Source organism: Ranitomeya variabilis, chromosome 7, assembly GCF_051348905.1.
Source record: "Ranitomeya variabilis isolate aRanVar5 chromosome 7, aRanVar5.hap1, whole genome shotgun sequence".
NCBI classification, from domain to species: Eukaryota; Metazoa; Chordata; class Amphibia; order Anura; family Dendrobatidae; genus Ranitomeya; species Ranitomeya variabilis.
Window position 1 is genome coordinate 27,823,281 of NC_135238.1, and position 14,236 is coordinate 27,837,516.

At 41.7% G+C, this 14,236-nt stretch overlaps 1 protein-coding gene across 2 annotated transcripts in view; it reads right to left on the bottom strand.

Moving 5' to 3' along the window:
* The window catches only part of SCNN1B (sodium channel epithelial 1 subunit beta), a 60,599-nt gene that overhangs the window by 26,383 nt on the left and 19,980 nt on the right, over nt 1–14,236 (bottom strand). For both annotated transcript variants that reach the window (XM_077274727.1, XM_077274728.1), the window contains exons 2-4: nt 4,105–4,424; nt 3,715–4,015; nt 147–337 (exon numbers count right to left, since the gene is read on the bottom strand). In XM_077274727.1, the coding sequence (XP_077130842.1) occupies nt 147–337; nt 3,715–4,015; nt 4,105–4,424 (812 nt within the window). The remainder of the gene's footprint in view (nt 1–146; nt 338–3,714; nt 4,016–4,104; nt 4,425–14,236) is intronic.

Below are 14,236 nucleotides of genomic sequence, written 5' to 3' on the forward strand. Positions count from 1 at the left end.
GCAAGTGTGGAAGAAAAATGTAGTTCTGAAGTTCAGCAGAATTATGAATGCAGCTCTGGAGTATAATACAAGCTGCATCATTGAATCAATAAAAAAGGTAACAGCTGGCTATAAATTGTGATTTTTTTGTTTTATTCATCAGGTACCTGTAACTGCAGGCTTCCCCTCCGAACATGCAGGTGAGGATCATATCTTCTGCCTTGTAGCCCATTTCAATCTTTTTATTTTTGTCTATTCTCGAAAAGATGCTGGAAAACTGCAGAAGGTACCATTCCCGTATGGCTTGAATGCCGCTGGTAAAGTTTCTGTATTCGCATTGCGTCCCGTTGGTGGTGCACTAAGGAAGAAATTCACACCGCTGTTAACATTACATAAAAGACACTGATTAAAAATGTGAACAGAGCTCAGTCTAATCTCTATCCTGCAACAACAGTTTGATCATAGATTGGGTAATAGGAACCCAGTAGGGGATCTATAGGGACTTCTATAGGGATCAACAGTACTCTGTCGAAACTTCTGTTCCCGAAAATCCAACCTGACACAAGTCGGGTACGTCGCTTCATTGTGTGACACCATAAAGTACCTAGCATACAATATCTGGATAGAACCTGCCAGAGACTGATACAGAATGAAGGCTTTGTATCTCCATGCTCTATGTTCCAATAAATTGTTTACCGGCTTCTTTTTTAAGTGGGCAGACAGGATTTTACAACGATTAAGTCAACTGATGAGTGCCAGACGCTTGTGTCACGTGTAGTAACCTGCCTGCCGTCCACATGGACAGAGAGCAAGCGGTGCACTATCATGGCGCTGGAACAAAGGGCAATGGTGAAATTACCTCTGACCTCCAAGGTTTGAGAATAGTATTGGAGAGATCATAGACAAATACTGATTTTTGTAGTTTCTTGAACTGCAAATTTGCCCAATTATGTCATTAATGATACAATGGGGGCTGACTGAGAAAGGTCTGGAACTCAGATAATAATGGTGGCACCACAGTTAGGCATCTCTTCCTCTGGGAAAAAGAGTCATGAAATAATAATAAGTAATAAGATACTGTACATGAAAAATTGAGTCACTTTCTACTTTACATTACTTATCCTGTACTGATCCTGAGTTACATCTTGTATTATACTCCAGAGCTGCACTCACTATTCTGCTGGTGCAGTCACTGTGTACATACATTGCATTACTGATCCTGAGTTACATCCTGTATTGTACCCCAGAGCTGAATTCATTATTCTGCTGGTGCAGTCACTGTGTACATACATTACATTACTAATCCTGAGTTACATCCTGTATTATACCCAAGAGCTGCACTCACTATTCTGCTGGTGCAGTCACTGTCTACATACATTACTGATCCTGAGTTACATCTTGTATTATACTCCAGAGCTGCACTCACTATTCTGCTGGTGCAGTCACTGTGTACATACATTGCATTACTGATCCTGAGTTACATCCTGTATTGTACCCCAGAGCTGAACTCACTATTCTGCTGGTGCAGTCACTGTATGCATACATTACATTACTAATCCTGAGTTACATCCTGTATTATATCCCAGAGCTGCACGCACTATTCTGCTGGTGCAGTCACTGTGTACATACATTACATTACTGATCCAGTACTGATCTTGTATTATACTCCAGAGCTGCACTCACTATTCTGCTGGTGCAGTCACTGGGTACATACATTACATTACTGATCCTGTATTATACTCCAGAGCTGCACTCACTATTCTGCTGGTGCAGTCACTGTGTACATACATTACATTACTGATCCTGAGTTACATCCTGTATTATACTCCAGAGCTGCACTCACTATTCTGCTGGTGCAGTCACTGTGTACATACATTACATTACTGATCCTGAGTTACATCCTGTATTATACCCCAGAGCTGCACTCACTATTCTGCTGGTGCAGTCAATGTGTACATACATTACATTACTGATCCAGTACTGATCCTGTATTATACTCCAGAGCTGCACTCACTATTCTGCTGGTGCAGTCACTGGGTACATACATTACATTACTGATCCTGTATTATACTCAAGAGCTGCACTCACTATTCTGCTGGTGCAGTCACTGTGTACATACAGTACATCCCATTGATGCGGTGAAGTAGTCCTGTGCCCTTCGCAGAGGAGCACCCCAAAACATAATGTTTCGACCTCCATGCTTGACAGTGGGGACGGTGTTCTTTGGGTCATAGGCAGCATTTCTCTTCCTCTAAACATGGCGAGTTGAGTTAATGCCAAAGATCTCAATTTTTGTCTCATCTGACCACAGCTCCTTCTCCCAATCACTCACAGAATCATCCAGGTGTTTATTAGTAAACTTCAGACTGGCCTGCACATGTGCCTTCTTGAGCTGGGGGACCTTGCGGGCACTGCAGGATTTTAGACCTTTACGGTTTAATGTGTTACCAATGATTTTTTTTTGGTGAATGTGGTCCCAGCTGCCTTGAGATCATTAACAAGTTCCCCTCGTGTAGTTTTAGGCTGATCTCTCACCTTCCTCATGATCAAGGATACCCCACGAGGTGAGATTTTGCATGGTGCCCCAGATTGATGTCGATTGAAAGTCATTTTGTATTTCTTCCGTTTTCTTACTATTGCACCAACAGTTGTCTCCTTCTCACCCAGCGTCTTACTTATGGTTTTGTAGCCGATTCCAGCTTTGTGCAGGTCTATGATCTTATCCCTGACATCCTCATAAAGCTGTTTGGTTTTGCCCACGTTGTAGAGGTTAGAGTCTGACTGTTTAATTGAGTCTGTGGACAGGAGTCTTTTATAAAGGTAAAAGGTAAAAGGGATCCGGCAGTAGGCGGAGGTGGCTAAAAAATAACTTTTATTGTGAAGTTATAAAAATGAGAAACACATATTGTCAGGCACTGCACGCTATTAAGATAGATCAACGCGCTTCGACATGCGTCTTACTCATGATCTTTTATAAAGGTGACTATGTAAGACAGCAGTCTTTAATGCAGGTAACGAGTTGATTAGTAACATAGTAACATAGTATTTAAGGTTGAAAGAAGACTAAGTCCATCTAGTTCAACCCATAGCTTAACATGTTGGAGGGTCTAACTGGTCTGTAGGAGCCAGAACTCTTAATAGTTGGTAGGGGATCAAATACTTATTTCTCCCTGCAAAATGCAAATACATTTATATAATTTATACAATGTGATTATCTGGATTTTACTTTTGATATTCTATCTCTCAATGTTAAAATTAGCCTACCTTTAAAATTATAGACTGTTCATGTCTTTGTCGGTGGGCAAACTTACAAAATCAGCAAGGGATCAAATACTTGCTTGGATGTTGCTTTCTGAGTCCAGACACCATTGAAAGTTTACAAGCAGAATTACATCAGAAATGTTTTATAATTTCACATATTGTTCCCAGAAAGCTGTGACCCTTTACCGATTTATGGTGACAAACAGTACATGAGCAGAGGTCACCGAGGTTCTCCTCTTCCTCTCACGTTTACAGCAGTGTGACTGCGACATCTTGTTGACTACTGTGTCCAATTTATAGGACTTTTACAATGATTGGAAAGTGTAAAGGACTTTTGTGTATTTGCTCCTCTAAATCTGACACGTGTGAACAAACGTTAAGCTGCTTACTTCAGTGTTGACACCATATTGTAACCATGAACTAATGTAGCACAGTGCACTCCGGAATATCCCTTTAATAATATTAAGCACCTACCAGTTGAATGGCCACTTTGTATCTCTCTGCGTAGAGTGTTTGGTTGCCTTTGGTAGCATTAACCTGAGAATAATCAGTGTTGCCATCAAATATGTTATAGACCTTTGGGTTGTCAAGGTCATTTTCGTCAATGATAACTAGCGGCATGTGATTCCACAAACGCGGGTCAAAGGTCCCATTTTCGCTAATGTTACGTGGAGTAGGCACAGAAAAGTCGTTTTGGCTGTAGAACTGGATCCGATCCAAAGCTGTCTCAACAAGCTCATCCAAATTCTGCAGGTACGGCTTTACACGTGAGTATCTGAAATTAGAAGAAATGAGCGATCTAAACATCATGGGAGATTCGGATCCATTAGATGAGGACCAATAAATATGACTTTTCGTACTTACTTAAAAGGATTGGAATTGCAGAAAGTCACGGCAGGAAATACCATGGTGTTAAAACCTATGGAGAGGGACACACTGACCCCATAGGACAGATAGGTCTGTATGACAAGACCCCACTGCCATAAGACAAGGGAAGTAAAAAATAACGTCAAGATAAACCACATCACTCTCTTTTTAGGTCCCTCACAGATAATTCGCTTTGGACCATGGGTATTTGTGTTATTGCAGAACCAGACAAGTAGCTCTTTATAGGTGTATCCTGGACCCTTCTGCATCCGGTGTAGGGCTCTTGTGAAATACCGTTTAACTTTCTTCATCTTGACCTGTAAAAGACCAAAACGTTGAAATTGTCAATGTAAGGAAATTCTTGGCATAGTTTACAAACATATATACATGTTATATACATTCTCTGTCTCTCAACAGCTGTGACATAATTCCTGAAATTTCAAAACCTCATATCAGAAGTTTAAGCTTCACTCCAAGCTCAGCCCAAAAAGGGTAGGAACGCCCATTTGGAGCAGGGCTTGGATGCATCCAACTCATTTGTGGTTAGATTTGTAGAATTGTCCTGGTTAAATCCAGATTTTTGGTTATTATGCTGCAACTCATATATGAAAAATGTACTCCATGCCAGTTAGCAGCTGCAAAGCTAATGGAATTTTTCACAGCAGCCATTCTGTGTAGAAAGACTTTGCTTCACATACTATTGAAGCCTAGCTGATGATTTTGGTGTGCTATTGCGAACCCAAAGTCACTTAACACCAGGTATGCACCCGACTACTTTTTTTAATTAAACATTACCATGGGAATTTACCAGTTTAGGCAAAATATGAAATAAGGCAGAGTATGGTGGCATACCCTGGCTCCTATTGTAACATTCTTCATGTTTCTCTTTGCAGTGGTTTTCAACGTAGCTTTTAAAGAGTAGTTCTGAGCAGTGGAACCACATCCATGACCATGTGGACTGAAGTTGTCTGATGGAACAACCACCGTAACTCTGAGTTAAGAGACACATGGAGGCCACTTTTATTGGGGTTCTCTGGATCAGAAGCTTGCTTTTGCAGATGCAAACTCTGTTGTTAAAGAGGCGTTTTGCGAATTGGAATGGTATCTATGTTTATTGGCAAGACGACCTTCACTTTGAAATAAACGGCATATCAACCAACTTTTATGAGTGCCCTCTAGGGCGGAGGTCACGCTTTGCATCAGTTCTCAACTCTGGCTTGTAAAGGTGTGTTTTGTTTGAAATATCTATATATGCACTACCTGAGCATATGGATAGAGCTTAAAGGAGTTTACAGGACTTTGTCTTGGTAGCCTAACTGTTGAGTAGAAGAAGTCCGACACTGGCTGTGCTATGATAGTAATGGCAGAGTCAGTCCCATTCACAGTCTTATTTATAGTCCGGTGCCTGGGTAAACACTGAAGGGGACATGTTACAGCCCAGTCATTTAGCTGATCAGACATCTTCTAAACTAATATCAACGACATTTTCTAAGGATAGGCCATCAAAATTAAAGTCCTGGAAAAACTTCAGAACTACAAAATTGACTGCCTGCCCATTCAGATTAGCTGATTCCAACTCTCGGCACTCCTTGTCCCCCTTTTTGTCACGGCACCATGGTGGCCATGCCTGGCACTATAACTTAGAACAGCTCCATCTCATTCAGGTTGGTAGGATTGGTATAAAACAAGGCACTGTTGAAAGTATGGAGCTGTGCCTGGTGCAAACAGAGAAACGCATCTGATCTGCAAGAGTTGGATCCGCCCCAAACTGATATGGGTGACCTAGCCAAAGGGTAGGCACATAAGAGGAGCAAATTCAATTGCAGGACCTTAGTCCAGCGACCACATGATTGCAGCTGAGTGGGAGTGTCCTCTTATTAGAACACCTGACTAATAGTACCTTGATAATGTCTCATGTATACAGCTATAAGAGTGCCCCTCATAAATAAGTGCCCCTCATAAATAATGGAAAGCCAAAAAATTCCCTAGCACTAACGTTGGGATCTTTGCAGGATTATGGTATGAGGAACTGTATAGCGGTTGCTCATAGTCCCTTTTATTTCTTGCACTAATCTATATGATCAATAGTGGAATAGTGCCTGAGATTTGCAAGAATTGTTACAGACTCTCAGTTACATGAGACTTTCCTTCTTGTCAAGACGTCCTATATAATTCTGTTTTGCAGGCCCAGCACCTATGACATTACTCCGACCATACTATCAGAAGTAGAGTTGGGGATGTGGGCAGGTAGGAGGGGGCTCGTAGGGGTCCCGTCTAGAAGCCGGAGACTGTTAACGTGGTCTTTGGACTAGGGTCTACAAGTTCGAGTTGTTTATCTCCAGTATTAAGACTAGAAACCATACAACCGAAATCACAATTATCACAATAAGGTATAGCCTTTGTCCTTAGCTTTAAACTTTCATTTTGTATACTCCCCAGACTCGTCAGACAAGAAACCAGATACTTCCAATTGCTTCATCATTTCACAACTCCACTAATTTAAATTATTTCATCAGCTGCCAGCACATACCGACATACTCAGCCAATAAACGCCTGCTGGATGTTTGAGTAGTAGCAGAATGAAAATATGCAAGATGAGAGGACTGTCCAAAAAATGGAACATATCGCTTAAAGGCAATGCCTATGTAAACAATATTGTTCCAATGCATCTAAAAAACAATTTTTTTAATGAAGTACTTTTGTAAATTATTTTTATGAAAAATATTCTACTCCTATGCACCTATGCAGCACAATCCTGTTTCCATGGCAACAGACTACAAACAAGCCCTGTGTAGTTGGGTCCTGCAGTCAAACTTCTTTCTATTCTTGTATAGTTTCTCATAAGTTCTGTGTACAAATACTGACAGACGTACTGTTCCCAGCACTAGCCAGCAGGGCTGTGGAGTCGGTAAGCCAAACCTCCGACTCCGACTCCTCAATTTCCATGACACAGACTCTGACTCCACCAAAATGGGCTCCGACTCCACAGCCCTGCTAGCCAGCGTGCCCCCCTAATAACAGCATCCCATCAATAAAGCCTTGATAATGTCTTACATATAATGCTGCCAGAAATGGTTCCTCCATTATTAATAAGAAGCTAATAAATTCCCTGGTTCTAACTTTAACATCTTCTGTAGGATGATGGAATGAGCAACTGCAAAGCGGTTGCTCACTGGCGCTACTTTTCCTGAAAATCGTCTATATGAAGGAATCAGTGCCTGACCGACTGTCAGTTATGCAAAACTTTCCTTCTTGTTAAGAAATCCCATATAATCTGGGAGAATAAGCAAGTACACACTAATGGTGGGTGAGTCAATGGAGAGGATGCAACGATACAACCACGTTGACTCAACTATACTATGGGGTCAATAGTCAACTATGGAGTCAATGTCAATATGCTACAAAGTCAAATGAGTTTAAAAGAAAAGACCATTTGGGCTAATAAAGCAATAACATACCGGAGAAAGTCACAGCCTAAAAATTAGATAGAAGAAAAAATACTGAGTGGAAGATGCTGGGTCTTCCAACAACCATAAACAAGATCTTGGGTGAGTGAAAAATTAAGATGGTAACACTATCTGTTTCATTGTGTGAGGTTTAGATAGTGCTGTTCTTTCTTGTGTAGACCATCTGCAGGCAAAAGAATAATTTTAGACAAGGCAATGCTCTCTGGGAAACATGGAGGCAAATTAGCTTACTTCCTCTTGGAAGATCACATATGCATATATACATAGGATAGGGCATCCAAATTCCTCATATATAACCTTTAATATCCAAGAAATGAAAAGTGTCACCTCCTCTTACTCTCATTATACTGGATCTACGTGAACATTTCAGTCTTTGGTGTAGGACGTATATAGGATTTACTATATTAATTTTCCTATAAGGTGAGAAGTCAAAAAATAATAATTACTTCGGGTTGGAATTGTCTTTGGTTGTGCCTCCCATGTAAACGTGTGGCTTACACAGAGAAGCCAAGACTTGCAGCAAATGTTCCAGGAAAGACGTTCATAGCTTCTAAAGAAACTTATTTTTAGCACAGGGACATTGAAAGAACAAATGGGTGGGGTTTTCCTTAAGGTTGGCGAAACAAAATGGTTGAAAAACTAACCCAACTAGTTCAATTATTGGGCATACTGACAAAGATGCGTCTTGTAGTTCTTGGAACTGGCTAGAGTTGAAAACACTGAGGAATTGTGTTCTACATACATATCTGGTGACGTACACGTACATTGGTAATTATTATTGCCTATGACTCAAAGTGTTGTATATTGAACCTAAATGGTTTAAGGCTAGATGACGACCTGAGTTATGCATTTCTTAATTGAAACTTGGATCAATTACCAAGTGTCTTAGAGTGATCATCAGGAAGAAGCATTCACCAGTTAATGGCTAGGCTAAATGAATCTTATAGGATAAAATATTTTTTGGGAAATTTTTCTAATACAAAAGCTTTTGTTTAAAGTGGAAGTGGTCCACATCTCTTATGACCCTGTTGCCCCGATTGACTGGGTACAGGGTGAGAAAAAGGAAAAAATAAATGTCCGATGTCAGACGATCAGATACAGTAGCCCTGTGCACTTCAGAATTCATCCGGCTGCTTCTGTCTTCAGTCACATCATCAATAAACACTAGTGACCTGTAGCCATTGGAAGCCATGCATGCCCGCACCATCACATTGCCTCCACCATGTGTTACCGAGGATGTGTTGTGCTTTGGATCCAAGCCTTCTCCATATTTTCTTTTTCCCATCATTCTGGTACAGGTTGTTCTTGCTGTCATCTATCCAAAGAATGCTTTTCCAGAACTGGGCGACTTCTTTGCATGTTATTTGGGAAAGTCTAATTTGGCCTTTCTATTTTTAAGGCTAATTAATGGTTTGCACTTTGTGGTGAACCCGCTGTATTTGCTCTTATGAAGTCTCTCTATTGATGTGAATGATGACAAAAGTATTCTGGGAGTGATACCTTTATTGGCTAGCCAGAAAATAATATGTTTGCAAGCTTTCAGAGCACAGTGGCTCCTTCTTCAGGCTTGATTACAAAATCTTGCCTGAAGAAGGAGCCACTGTGCTCTGAAAGCTTGCAAACATATTATTTTCTGGTTAGCCAATAAAGGTATCACTCCCAGAATACTTCTGTCATCATTGGGCAGAAAGTATTCACATCAATTTTTCTGGCTAACACGGTACCACAATACTATTTGTTATTGCACATCATGAAGTCTCTCTATTGTAGACTTAAAGACTGAAACACCGACTTCCTGCAGAGTGTTCTTCACTCCAGTGGATGTCGTGATGAGGATTTCCTTCACCATGGAAATGATTCTGTGTTCATCCACCATTGTTGTCTTCTGTGGACATCCAGGCCTTTTTGAGTTCCCAAGCCCGAACCGTGCATTTTTTTTTTCTTTTTGCAGAATGAGCCAAACTATTAATTTGTCCACTCCTATTATTTCTGCTATTTCTCTGATGGATTTCTTATTTTCTTCAGCCTAATGATGGTCTGTTTCTCTTCTACTGTGAGACCTTTGACCTCATGTTGTGGGTTCACAGCAACGCTCTATCAAATGCAAATGCCACACTTGGAATCAGCCACAGAACTTTTACCTGCTTAATTGATGATGATGAGGGAATAGCCCATATAGCCCATTTAAAGAGCTTTTTAGATAACTATCCAATTACTTTTGTCACCTAAAAATAGGTAGCTACATACTAAAGAACTGTAGATCCTAAACCCTTACTCCAAATGGGACGTGAATACCCACAAATTAAAGCTGAGAGTCTACACTATAAGCCAATATTGATTATATCTTGAATATGTTTTGGTAAACAGCTAAAATGCCCAAACTTGTGTCATTGTCCAAATATTTCTGGACTTAACTGTAGTTGTCTGCTTATCTGGTGATTTGATTATTTTTCTAAAGCCTGATCAGCAAGACCTTTGGTTCTCATATTAGATAACATGAATGCATTTTCATATTATATTGAAAGGATTGCAGTCAGCACCAAGAATTTCATAGATGTCACAGAGTAAAATCTGAAATTTTTATCAATGGGGTCTGGGCCAAAAGGAGCTGAAAATCATAGTTCTGTACACTTGAGAGCTCTTAAATTCACTTGGCTCCTGGACTTTATCCAGCCCTGCATTAAGAATCCCTGTTATGAATGAATAAGAATTTTGAGTATCAACTCAACAAGGGAACAAACACCTATTAGCTTGTCCTAACTGGAGCATCAGTATTTTGGACCTGTCAACATAGTAAATGTCCTTTAAACTGAAATAAAAGGGCAATTCATTTTGGAGAAATACTATTTACATGGACACAAGTCCCAGTGGCTTGGTCTATCAGTTGGGACTGATGTCAGGAATTAATCCAACAGTGTAGTGTAGTCATGTGTAGTCATGTGTCCATGAAGCCAGGAGATCAAATAATTCTCAACATTGATGGAAGCCTCATCATCACCCCTATCTTATAATCAGAATTTTGTCTCTGTTGTTAAAGTTTTCACTTTTTCAGCTTTGTAATTAATATGAAGCCAGTAGGTGCCATTCAATAATGTATAGTGCTCAGGTATATCCAGATAATTTCACAGGAGTATGGTTCTGATTGCTCGGTGATACAGTCTGCGAGTTGTGTACATTACTGTCTAAGTGCTTGCAGAAGAATGAGTCAAGTGCTGTTGTTCAAACATTTCTGTGGGAGGTATGTGGTTGTATAATAATACAAAGAAGCTAGGGATGAGCGGACCAGTGGAAGTTTGGGTTCTGGTGCCCTAACCAAATTTTTTTCCAAAGTTCGGTTTGGGTACCAGAACTTTACCTGAACTTTAACTAGAATCCCAACCTCATTGAAAACAATGAGGGCCAGACATTTTCAGTTGGAAAATTTTCTTTCTTTCTCCTCCCAGACTTCCCCTGAACTCCGAACACTGCAACAGACTTCCGAGACAACTAACTGTCCGGAACAAACACCAATCTTTTAAGTTCGGATTCGCTCATCTCTAAAAGAAACAAAGTACAAGTCAACAAAATATATGTGGAAAAGAAAATAAGAGCGCCAGCGTTGATCAAATCATGCCAGCACGATACTACTTTTAATTAAGAAGGAAGCACACTTATGGGAACATTTCTTAAAGCACACGGGAAAATCTAAAATTAATCTGTTCTCCAATAATGCAACATAATTATGTAGATTTTCCGTTCATTACTCGAAAGCTCTCCATAGTTAACAGACCAATGTCAGCTGATATTGATGGGTTCCAATGGTACGCTAATGTGCATGGGGGCCCTGGACAATTGTTTGTCTGTGGAGTAAGCATGTCCGGTTTTGGACTGCCGATCCTTTTGTTCTTCCAGGGATAAGACACCGCCAGCACTCAGAGAACACAGAAGCGCTCGCCCAAACTGTTTATAGGAGAGCCAGTCAGTATGACTGCCGGACAATTGATTGGCCAAAACCATTGTTCGGCCAATAGTCATCTAATCTGTATGGAGTCATAAGGGGAGAATTTATCAAGACTGGTATTTCGTGCTGCGTTCTTCAACCAAATTTGACTATCTGGATTAAACGGATAGTCATTCAAAGTATGAAAATTGCCAATTTTTTTACATTTTTGTCAAATTTCTGATATTTTTATAAATAAACACAAAACATATCGACCTAAATGTACCATTATTATAAATTGTAATGTACCATGAAAAAAAATACTAGGATTTGCTTAAGCATTCCAGAGTTACAGTGTCTTGCAAAAGTATTCGGCCCCCTGGAACTTTTCAACCTTTTCCCACATATCATGCTTCAAACATAAAGATACCAAATGTACATTTTTGGTGAAGAATCAACAACAAGCGGAACACAATTGTGAAGTTGAACGAAATTTATTGGTTATTTTAAATTTTTGTGGAAATTCAAAAACTGAAAAGTGGGGCGTGCAATATTATCCGGCCCCTTTAACTTAATACTTTGTTGCGCCACCTTTTGCTGCGATTACAGCTGCAGTCCCTTGGGGTATGTCTCTATCAGTTTTGACCATCGAGAGACTGAAATTCTTGCCCATTCTATCTTGGCAAACAGATCGAGCTCAGTGAGGTTTGATGGAGATCGTTTGCAAACAGCAGTTTTCAGCTCTTTCCACAGATTCTCGATTGGATTGAGGTCTGGACTCTGACTTGGCCATTCTAACACCTGGATGCGTTTATTTGTGAACCATTCCATTGTAGATTTTGCTTTATGTTTGGGATCATTTTCTTGTTGGAAGACAAATTGCTGTCCCAGTCTCAGATCTATTGCAGACTCCAACAGGTTTTCTTCAAGAATGGTCCTGTATTTGGCTCCATCCATCTTCCCATCAATTTTAACCATCTTCCCTGTTCCTGCTGAAGAAAAGCAGGCCCAAACCATGATGCTGCCACCACCATGTTTGACAGTGGGGATGGTGTATTCAGGGTGATGAGCTGTGTTGCCTTTAAGCCAAACATATCGATTGACATTGTTGCCAAAAAGTTTGATTTTGGTTTCATCTGACCAGAGCCCCTTCTTCCACATGTTTGGTTTGTCTCCCAGGTGGCTTGTTGCAAACTTTAAATGACACTTTTTATGGATATCTTTGAGAAATGGCTTTCTTCTTGCCACTCTTCCATAAAGGCCAGATTTGTGCAGTGTACGACTGATTGTTGTCCTTTGGACAGACTGTCCCACCTCAGCTGTAGATCTCTGCAGTTCATCCAGAGTGATCATGGGTAGTGTTGAGCGATACCGTCCGATACTTGAAAGTATCGGTATCGGAAAGTATCGGCCGATACCGTCACAGTATCGGAATCCAATCCGATACCGATACCCGATACCAATACAAGTCAATGGGACTCATGTATCGGACGGTATTCCTGATGGTTCCCAGGGTCTGAAGGAGAGGAAACTCTCCTTCAGGCCCTGGGAACCATATAAATGTGTAAAAGAAAGAATTAAAATAAAAAATATCGCTATACTCACCTGTCCGACGCAGCCGGGACTTCAGCGAGGGAACCGGCAGCGTTGTTTGTTTAAAAATCGCGCTATTACTTGGTTACGTGAATTCCCGGCTTGTGATTGGTCAGGTCGGCCATGTTGCCGGGACGCGGACCAATCACAGCAAGCCGTGACGAAATTACGTCACGGCTTGCTGTGATTGGTCCGCGTCCCGGCAATATGGCCGCCCTGACCAATCACAAGCCGGGACGTCACGGGAGGCTGGACACGCGCTCATTTTAAAATGGGCGCGTGTCCAGCCTCCCGTGACGTCACGGCTTGTGATTGGTTGCGCCGCGATCAACCAATCACAAGCCGGGAGGCTGGACGCGCTCATTTTGAAATGGGCGCGTGTCCAGCCTCCCGTGACGTCACGGCTTGTGATTGGTTGCGCCGCGATCAACCAATCACAAGCCGGGAGGCTGGACGCGCTCATTTTGAAATGGGCGCGTGTCCAGCCTCCCGTGACGTCACGGCTTGTGATTGGTTGCGCCGCGATCAACCAATCACAAGCCGGGAGGCTGGACGCGCTCATTTTGAAATGGGCGCGTGTCCAGCCTCCCGTGACGTCACGGCTTGTGATTGGTTGCGCCGCGATCAACCAATCACAAGCCGGGAGGCTGGACGCGCTCATTTTGAAATGGGCGCGTGTCCAGCCTCCCGGCTTGTGATTGGTTGACCGCGACGCAACCAATCACAAGCCGTGACGTCACGGGAGGCTGGACACGCGCCCTTTTTAAAATGAGCGCGTTTCCAGCCTCCCGTGACGTCACGGCTTGTGATTGGTTAATGGCGGCCATGTTGCCGGGACGCGGACCAATCACAGCAAGCCGTGACGTATTTTCGTCACGGCTTGCTGTGATTGGTCCGCGGCCCGGCAACATGGCCGCCCTGACCAATCACAAGCCGGGACTTCGCGTAACCATGTAAAAGCGGGAATTTTAAACAAACAACGCTGCCGGTTCCTGCGCTGAGGTCCCGGCTGCGTCGGACAGGTGAGTATAGCGATATTTTTTATTTTAATTCTCTATTTTACACATTTTAACATTAATGTTGTTCCGATACCCGATACCCGATACCACAAGAGTATCGGAATCCCGGTATCGGAATTCCGATACAGCAA